The 9,685-nt window shown below is 40.4% G+C and overlaps 1 protein-coding gene across 2 annotated transcripts in view; it reads left to right on the top strand.

The window, feature by feature from the left end:
* The first annotated feature begins 1,601 nt into the window (after positions 1 to 1,601).
* The window catches only part of dnm1a (dynamin 1a), a 73,468-nt gene continuing 65,384 nt past the window's right edge, over positions 1,602 to 9,685 (top strand). For both annotated transcript variants that reach the window (XM_084745636.1, XM_084745635.1), the window contains exon 1: positions 1,602 to 2,050. In XM_084745636.1, the coding sequence (XP_084601762.1) occupies positions 1,890 to 2,050 (161 nt within the window). In that variant the 5' untranslated portion in view covers positions 1,602 to 1,889. The remainder of the gene's footprint in view (positions 2,051 to 9,685) is intronic.

The following is a 9,685-nucleotide window of genomic DNA, read 5'->3' as shown; positions in this document are numbered from 1 at the left end:
TCTGGTGGTCGTCTGGGGAACTGCAAATGCCTCATATCTATAATAAATGGAGCTCTAAAAAATGTAGTATTTTTAATTAACAACGTGAGTGTTTTATTCTCAACCCGAATATTACTGCCCTTGAAGGTTTAATGAAAGTTTACATTTTAAAGTAACACTAATAGATATAATAAATAAATGATAACTAAGTAGAACATCATTGTTACACTATCCTGCAGTGGATATTAGAGACGGAAATTCATTTATGTTGAAACAAGCAGTTTACAACAATACGAATATTATAAAAAGTTTATTTTACATATAATTTTATACACAGATTTTGTGTCATTACATCATATGGATGTATAGATATCAGAAATTCAAGGTACAATAATACCACAATAAAAAGTAAAAAAAAACAAAACAAAGAAAAGTGACTAATTGAAAAAAATTCTCTTTTCCCTTTTAAAATGCCTCTGGTTTCCTTCTTTTGTGCAAGAAATAGGCATGAGTTGTATTTGGCATGAATGTTTGAAAAATGTATGTACAACTGCAAAACAAACACACTACATCAGTATTATAATAATAAAAAAATTTAAACTGAATAAAATAATTAACTATGTAATATCACTGTAAACACTGTCATAGTCCATTACCATATCAAATTGCAATATCTGAAATAATGTCACATTTATTTGTCCATTGTATATGTTAAACCTATATACAAACAAACACTATACTTTTATTTATAATAAAAAATATACTTCTAAAATGCTGTTTTTAAATGCATGCTGATATTTTATTGGACAACAGAAGTGTTGGGAGGCTTTGGATTATCATCAAAATCATTAGTATTTATCCTGTAGGGGGGCACAAATGAAACATATCAGCTAATTTATCCAGTTATCCAGTAGCTTTCAACAAGTATCTCTCTAAATTATTATCATTATAGTTTTCCATTTTTCGTTTTAATTTTTTGTTATTGATTAAGCTTAATTTTAGTTAGTTTCCAGAGTTGGGTTGCTCATTTCTCTTTAGTTTTTATTGTTTAAAAGTGTTTAGTTTGTTACTGTTACGTTGTGAAGACAACTGATTCAGTCCTCGTCTTGCTTGTTTTGTTGACAACTTGGACCAAATGGAATAAAACGACTAAAACTAGTTACTTTTCTTTCTTTTTCCCCCCAAAATCTAGTTTGTATTATTTATTTCAGCCAAATAAAATATTTTTTCCACATAGTCTTGCTCTGGACCAAATTGTTGGACCACACTCTGGATAAAAACTCTACAGGACTGGATTACTAAAACAAACAGAGGCAAAATTGCAGAGTGCCCCCTGGCCTCTGTCCACGGTGCTAACAGATTCAGCACCATGGACAGATCTGTTCATCACACAAAAATATCTGTTTGGACAACAACATTACAAACAAGATGACAGATTTGGGATGTGCTCCTTTTCTAAATGCACTCAAACAAGAGCAGAGCGGATCAAGAGGAGATCCCTGCACTGTGAAAAGAGCTCAAACTGACAGGCAGCAGTACAGTGAAAGTATCCCAGTGTCGCCACCCGGCGGTGCGTGACGAGAACTGCAGGGATATCTCCTGAGAAAATACAAGAGATCATCCTCATCCTCCCCCCCTGCGGTGCGGAGCTCGGTGGAGAGGAGTGTACATGTTCGGTGGTGGAGAGAGGAGTCCTATCTGAGCTGAGGTGATCTGACACACCGAGGAAGAGCAAGAGGAGGAGGAGGAGGAGGAGGAGGTGCAGTCAATGAAGGAGCAAACCGAAAAGTGAGCCAATCCAAAACACCCTCTTAAAGGGCGAGGGTGGAGAGGAAAAAGAAGAGGAAAAACAAGACATAAATCCCTCCCTGCTGCTCTAACAAGGAGCTGCCTATTAGTGCACCGCAAAGATGGGGAACCGGGGGATGGAGGATTTGATTCCTCTGGTGAACCGCATGCAGGATGCCTTCTCCGCCATCGGGCAGAACGCGAACCTGGACCTGCCGCAGATCGCGGTGGTGGGCGGCCAGAGCGCAGGGAAGAGCTCGGTGCTGGAGAACTTCGTCGGGAAGTAAGTAGCTTTTTTTTCTTTTTTTTTCTCTCCAGGCTGCAGTGCGTGTTTGGCGCGGCCCGGTGCATCACACAAGCGGCTGCGGTCACTTTACGCATCCCAGTCCCCATCCCCCTTCACACGGAGGGTTAAATCCATCACACAGGCTTCAGTGAGGGTCCACATCGGTGCACATTTCACCAGTTTTACCTCCTCTCTTCCTCCATGGACATGGCACCAAGGCGAGGAGATTATTTTGTTAGGCCGTAATAAATCCCCAGTGAAGTTTATCTGTCAACTGCTGCATGATGCGTTCAGGAACCAAACGTTTCTGTTTAACAAATTGAATTTCTGTTAAGAAAAACAAACTGAAATAACTGTTAAATAACTTAAATTTTTGTTAAATAATGAGAAACCACCTTTAGATATATGATGCATTCATGGAACCACAAATTTCTGTTAAAAAAAACTTGGTAGTCATTAGAGAAACCAACTCTGGCTGCATGATGCATTCACTGAACCACAAATTTCTGTTAAAGAACTTGGTATTTGTTACGAGAAACCAACTCTATTTAATAGAGAAAACACCTCTGGCTGCATGATGCATTCAGAGAACCACAAATTTCTGTCAAATAACTTAAATATCTGTTACATAACACGGTATTTAATACCAGAAACTACCTCTGGATACATGATGCATTCAGGGAACCACACATTACTGTTAAATATCCTACAGTTCTGTTAAATAACTTTGCATTTAATATGAAAGACCACCTCTGGCTAAATTGTGCATTCAGGAAACCACACATTTCTGTTAAGTAACTTAGTATTTATTATGAAAAACCACCTCTGGCTGCATGATGCATTCATGGAACCACATATTTCTGTTAAATAACTTGGTAGTTAATATGAATAACAATCTCTGGTTGCATGATGCATTCAAGGAACCACATATTTCTGTTAAATAACTTGATTTTATATGAGAAAACACCTCTGGCTGCATGATGCATTTAGGGAACCACAGATTACTGTTAAATTACTGTAATTTCTACAAAATTTCTTGTATTTAATATAAAAAAAACACCATTGGCTATATGATGCATTCACGGAACCACACATTTATGTTAAATAACTTTGTATTTAATTGGAGGGATCACTCCCGGCTGCATGATGCATTCAATTAACCACACATTTCTGTTTAAAAGCTTGTTTTTATAAGAGAAAACACTTCAGACTGCATGATGCATTTAGGGAACCACACATTTATGTTAAATAACTGAAATTTCTACTAAATTTCTTGTATTTAATATAGAAAAACACCTTTGGCTATATGATGCATTCATGGAACCACACATTTATGTTAAATAACTTGGTTTTATAGGAGAAACCACCTCTAGCTGCATGATGCCCTGATGGAACCACAGATTTCTGTTGGATGCTCACTTCCTCTACAGCAGATAGAGTTACAGGCGGCCTGGTGGATGTGTTGTTGTTCTTGTGGCAGTGCTACCATTTTGTTGTTAATCCTGAACAGGCAAAGGGCGCACACTGATGCTTGCTGTGTCTGCGTGTGTGCAGACCAGAGAGGTTTGGGTCTTACAAACATGCACAATTTCATTTCTGTCAGAGCTGATGATGGTGATACAAGGGGAGCAAATCTGATCTGTTATGCTGCAGTATGACCTTGCAGAGAGACAGAGTGAGACAGTGGGGGAGAGAGACAGTCCACCTGAGCTTTGAGCCCTTCCAGCTCAGCTCATCCATCTGTCTGCCCCGTGCTTATGCTGTAAGTGAGGCTTACTAAATGCAGGCAACAACACGGGTGTCACACCAGCTATCTGTTGGTCAGCCCTTCTTCTTGCTTGTATTTCACCTGATCAGAAGTTGTTTTTTTTTTGCGTGGTTTCAGAGACTTCTTACACAAGTGTGTGTGATTCAGCAGTATTTCCTGCAAGGTCAGATTCTAGCCTATACTGCAGCTCTGAGCCAGCTGAGCTCAACCCCCACACTAAACAAGGCCACAACAAAATGTAGACAGAAGGGGGGGGGATCCATCTGTGCAGCGAATGATTTCAGATTTGTGATGGATCGATCACTCTCTGGTAGATCTAATTAGACGTGAACACATTTATCATTGTTATCTCAATTGAGTATTTATAGTGTATTATTTAGAGAACATTAAAGATGTTAGATGAAACTGACAGCAGAACAGAGAGAAAAAGGTGCAATTGCAAACCATCGGTTACTTCAGCACCACGGACAGCGCCATGGAGTCATCAATACACAGCACAGTTAGGCCAATGGTATTTCAGAGCCGTGGTCGGGGCCACAGATTGTAACTTGCAGAAACCTCAGGGAGGCAGCCTCTGTCCCTGCACGCTCTACAACTTGCGTGATAGATTTTGGCCATTTTGCCAACAAGGAGGATGGCACTCCCCCCTCAAATCACCAACAGTCTGGTAGTGAGCTTGCTGCACCTCATCTCACTCTCAGCTTGTAGGAGAACCTATGGTGGCCACAAAACTCACAGAAAACCATATCTAGAGTCAGTGTTTGACCTGCACTTTCTTTAGACTTAGAATGGCTCATTCTAAGGAAGTAAAACACAACGATTCTTATGTTAATGTGGTTATACACTGGTGAAAACATGCTTATGGATATTATATTCTGCCCACAGCTCCCCCTAAAGAAAGTTAATATCTGAACTCAAAGAATCCCCAATATAAATATTACAACCTGAAATTTATAAAACAAACTATTGCTCTTGACATTTGTTTGTGCCTTTGCATGGCTCTTCAATGTGTACGTATCCCTCCAGTGAAGAAATCAGACATTTTTATGAGCAGTGCTCTTTGTTTTAAGCTGAAACCACAAGAGTTTTTTTCTTTTGTCGAGTAATTAGCGTTATTAAAACATTCTCCTAACACTCATTAGGAGGGCCAGGTTTCGCTGTTCTCACTCAGCTGTAGTAGAAGCGGTAGTCATGGAAACAGCTTGTGCCTAATTATGCTGCATCACCAGAGGGACCGGCGGTTCAGACGATCATGACAGGAGGTATACAAGGGAAAAAAAACCCAAAGATTATTCCCAGGGAGTGTTAGATCAGAGCGAAACAAACCTTCACGTAGTAAAGATGTCAAACAGATTGCAGAGGAGCATCCTGCGTTTGTGTGTGTCAATGTAAATGCGTGTGCTGTCCCCGTCCGGCTGCAGCGACGTCACTCAGGTCCTCCCATCCTCCCCCTGCTCCTCTGGTCCTCTCCTCCAACCCCCCCCCGGTGGCCCGTTGTGTTTGTCTGCCTAAAGCAACACACACTTACAGCTGTCTTGTGTGTTCACATGTCACAACACTTATTTTCTCCATCTCATCCTTGTCTCTTTTTCAGATATTCACCTCTTAGAAAGTAGTTTTATGTCAAATTTCAATGAGTCCAGTAATCTTTTTGCTTGTCATCGAATCCTTTGTATTTTTAATCGCCTTTTTGCAAATTTTGGCAGCAACATAGGAGTGATGATTTCACTCCCACAGCTCTGTTCCTGGCTTTGTTCTCTCTCTGTTTGCGAAGTGCTGCTTACGGTCAGCACAGGCGATCGATACCGAAGTACAGAAGACTTCTAAATGGCAGACAGACATCAATTATTTCACAATGCACATCAGCTGTTTAAAGCTTGTTTGGGTTTTGTTTTTACCTTCAGCAGCACACAGGTGAAATGGAGCCAAATTATAATGTGTCTGCACAGGTTGTGATGGGATGTGGGTGTCGAAGGAGTTCGCTGTACATCCAGACACTGATAGTTTGACATGACACCTTTCCTCTCAGGTGGATTAGATTTTTGATGCATGCCTGGCAGGTGTGACTCAGGGACAAGGACGGTCTTAGTGGTAGACAAGCTGTTGAGCTACACTGTGCTAATGGCATGAGAGAATGTCACAGGACACTAATTGAATTCATCCATCATCCTTCTACCGTCAGTGTTTTTTTTTTTTTTTTGTTTTTTTGATGCTGCTTTCATAATTCGTCCTTGCAGAAAGTCTCCATCTAGAGTTATGCCCGTCACCTCAGTTCAACCCAGCCTTCACAGTCTTTTCTGTCAGTTTAAATTAGACTTGCACCGATTTCAACTTTCTTAGCCGATTCTGATTTCCGATTTTTGAGGGGTCTGACCTACCGATTCTGATTCTGATTCTGACCGATTTTGGCCGGTTCCGATTTTCAGTCTTTCTAAGAACTGTAATTGACAGCATTCACAAACATTTTTGCAACTTTTCTTGTAAATATGTTCATAATTAGACACTGACTATTAAATATTCATTTAATACTTTCTCCAAAATCATCCAGATTACAACCAGGCCTTGTTATAATTTTATATTAAGATTATGAATTGGGTGAACGTGATCTCGCGATATCAATATCAATATCAATATCAATATCGCGGGATTTCGTGGGACGCGATTTCACGTGATCTTTTGTGGAAGCAGATGTAAACAAACCGGAGACTAACGCGGTGCAACAGTTTGAAATAAAACTTTGCCGTGAGAAAAACAAACAGAAGTTAAACGTGTCTGGATGAGAAAATGTTTGAGGAGACACATCAACACAGGTTGTTTATTCTTCAGCCAGAACAGGAGGTGAGATTTTAACTGTCCCTCTGTGAACAGCAGTCTGCTGCTAGCTTGCTAGCATTAGCCTGAAGTGCGAGAGAGTTTACGGCTGTTTTGCGACATTGTCAGCTGCTCTGTCTCGTTGTAGACTGTCTGTCTTCTTTTTATCCTGTTCTTGGAATCTGTCGCTGACACCAGCTTCAAGCAGACGTGTGTCTGAGTGTGTAGCCGTTATCAGCGCTGTGTTGACGTCACGGTCTGCTGCGTGCATGACGTGACCATCGTGCAGAACATGTGTGTGACAATGACGGGCACAGAACCGGATTTGTGACGCTGACCGGCCCGATTCCGAGCATTGCCGATTAATCGGTGCAAGTCTAGTTTAAATTCAACTCAGAGGTTTTTTTATTGTGTAAAATAATGAAGATGCTCAACTCTGAAGCAAAGACAGCAGCAAGGTTAAATGGAAATTACAGGAATCCACCAAGTAAAAGATACAAGCTGAGATGTGTTTGGCTGCATTTGGGGACTCTGTCTCTCTTATTTTCCTCTTTGACTGAGTTGTGAAGTAAATATGTTGTATAGTCTTTTGATTTGGAGCTGGTAGATATTGTTTTAGGACTGCAGAGTACATTGTTTTCAATAAATCATTCAGTTTGTCCAAGTTGTTTGCGTCAAAACAGTCAAAAACATTGAAAGATATTCAACTGACAATGATGCAAAAGCAAAGCAGATCAGCAAATGTACAGTTTATAAGCTGAAAACAGTGAATATCTGGTGTTTTTGCAGGGGACTTAAATGAACGGTTAATCTGAATTGTTGCTGATTGATATTTTATTGATCAACTCATCAATTTTAGACTAACTGCTTCAGGACCATGCAGCAATTAGTCATTTAATCCAGTAGGTGATCGAAAGTAAACTAATTGCAAACTATTTTGATAATCAATTAATGATTCCAGTAATTTTTTTAACCATTTTTCAAAAGAGAAAAAGACATTTTACAAATCTGAAATCTAAATTCAGCCCTTTTCCCCTCTGCGCCTGTCACCCAATCTTTATTTGAGTCTCCCATGAGTCTTAATTACCCGAGACAAAGCAGGGAGCTTTACTGGTCTCCAGTCCCCAACACACGCAGTGCCGGCTGAGTGAAACCTTCTTATGAGCCCAGTCAGTTCAGGTGGAGGCGAGGATGTTCGGCAGATTCTGTCTTCAGAGACTTTATAATAAAAACTCAGCGCTCTATTTAGAATTGAATTGTCTTACGGGGATTTGCAGTGATATGAGGAAAATCTGCTATGTGCGTAACGTTGTTCATTATTGCAATAACAATATAAATAAACAGATATTGAGGTGTGCATGTTGGCTATACAGCTCCTGTACCTTTCTGACGTTTCGATATTTGTGGTTCAGCTAGTTTTTAATTGTTTGTGTAGTTCTTTATGGTTGTGTTGCAGGTGGTTATGGAGATTGGTTGTATTTCCTGTTTAGCATGTTTTTCTCAGTAACTTTGTTGCATGTCGTCTCTTCTGAATCCAAAATAATTCCAAAAAGGAGCCACATTCTCCTCACACATCTCTCCCCCCTCAGCCTTTGCATTGGCTGACCTCGCAACAGACATAATTTAATCTGAGGATGGTCGACACCCACACGGGGCTTCATCTGATTGGCCAAATAATGTGAATGCATGGCGCAGGTACCTCGGATTCCATCTGATAGGTCAAATGTTCACATGCAGCATCTCTCTCGACGTGTTTTAATCGTGTGTGTTAATTTCGAGATGATGATGAAAATACGATTTATCGGTCTGCACTAATTTGCAGCTCTAGAGCAAATACAATGTGTGCTGTCTTTGTTGTAAATAGCTTTTGCACAGGAATGTCTTCCTGTTTGATTTAAGCTGCATTGTCATATTGAGCTGATTTTTCACATGAAGCCAATTCTTTTAACGGCTTCGACAGATAATGTTAACAAAAGTGTAGTGTTTGTCCTCCAGTGCTGTTTTTGGTCCAGGACCTGCTTTCAGCACCACGGACAGCTCTTTTAAAATCAGCATCAGCACCACAGCTGCTTCACAGAAAACACAACAAATACTGAATAAACTGTAGATGATCGCTTTCCAGTGAGAACTGCTCTATGAAATATTCATATCATCATGATAGATTAATTGTCACCATGGTGGATTATTGAAACAACAGCTATAATTAGATTCTAGGAGTTTATTACTGTAAATGCTTTCCAGATTTTTGTTGCTGCATCTCTGTTTGGAGGTTTGCCTTCCAACCAAATCATTTATGGTTGTCCAAGTCCTTTGAAATTTCCCCAGTGAGGCTTTGCAGAACTGGCATGTTTTTGCAAGCGGTATTTTGAGGGATGTGGGGTTAATTTTATAGCTGATGCAAGAGGAGCAATTAGCGAAAAAGGTCACATAGTGCATGACGTGGGTCCTGGGATGTGCTCAAACCCAGGAGGATGCTGCACGGTGCACAGCTCAGCCGACTGAGGCACTTTGTTATCGGCGAAGGCTGCTGGCACCAGCACAACCCGGGAACATAAAACTACAACACAGACGTTTTCCTCTCCCCGCTGCCATCACTACTCCAACCCCCCACACAGAGATTAAGTTGGTGATATATAGCTGGTTTCATGTATTACATAACACAGAAGGCTGGAGGCATTATGACGAGTAGCAGCAGCTTCACTCATGTGGAAGACAAGGACGGTAAAGCCTTCATTCTTTTCAAATAGAAACCCACAGAGGAGGGAATGAAATGGAAACGCAGAGGAAGAGTCCTTTAATGACTTTTAATTGATGATGCTGCAGGAAGATAAACCACAGAGGACAAATTAAATGCTGATTTCCTGGGCTCATTGTTCAGTGTAATTACATTTTGAGGGTTTTTTTTCCTTAAAGGCAACTGGTCAAAATGATCTCTTGTGATAACACTTTATTTTCCCACAGTTTCCTCATAATTTCCCAGCAAGAAACTCACATTTAACTGTACGTTCATAGCAAGACTCCTGGAGAGGTATATGTATAGCAGCTAGCCTCAT

The sequence above is a fragment of the Lutjanus erythropterus genome, chromosome 20 (genome assembly GCF_056507025.1).
Source record: "Lutjanus erythropterus isolate fLutEry1 chromosome 20, fLutEry1.hap2, whole genome shotgun sequence".
In the NCBI taxonomy this organism is placed as follows: domain Eukaryota; kingdom Metazoa; phylum Chordata; class Actinopteri; order Lutjaniformes; family Lutjanidae; genus Lutjanus; species Lutjanus erythropterus.
This window is presented reverse-complemented; position numbering and strand designations above follow the sequence as displayed.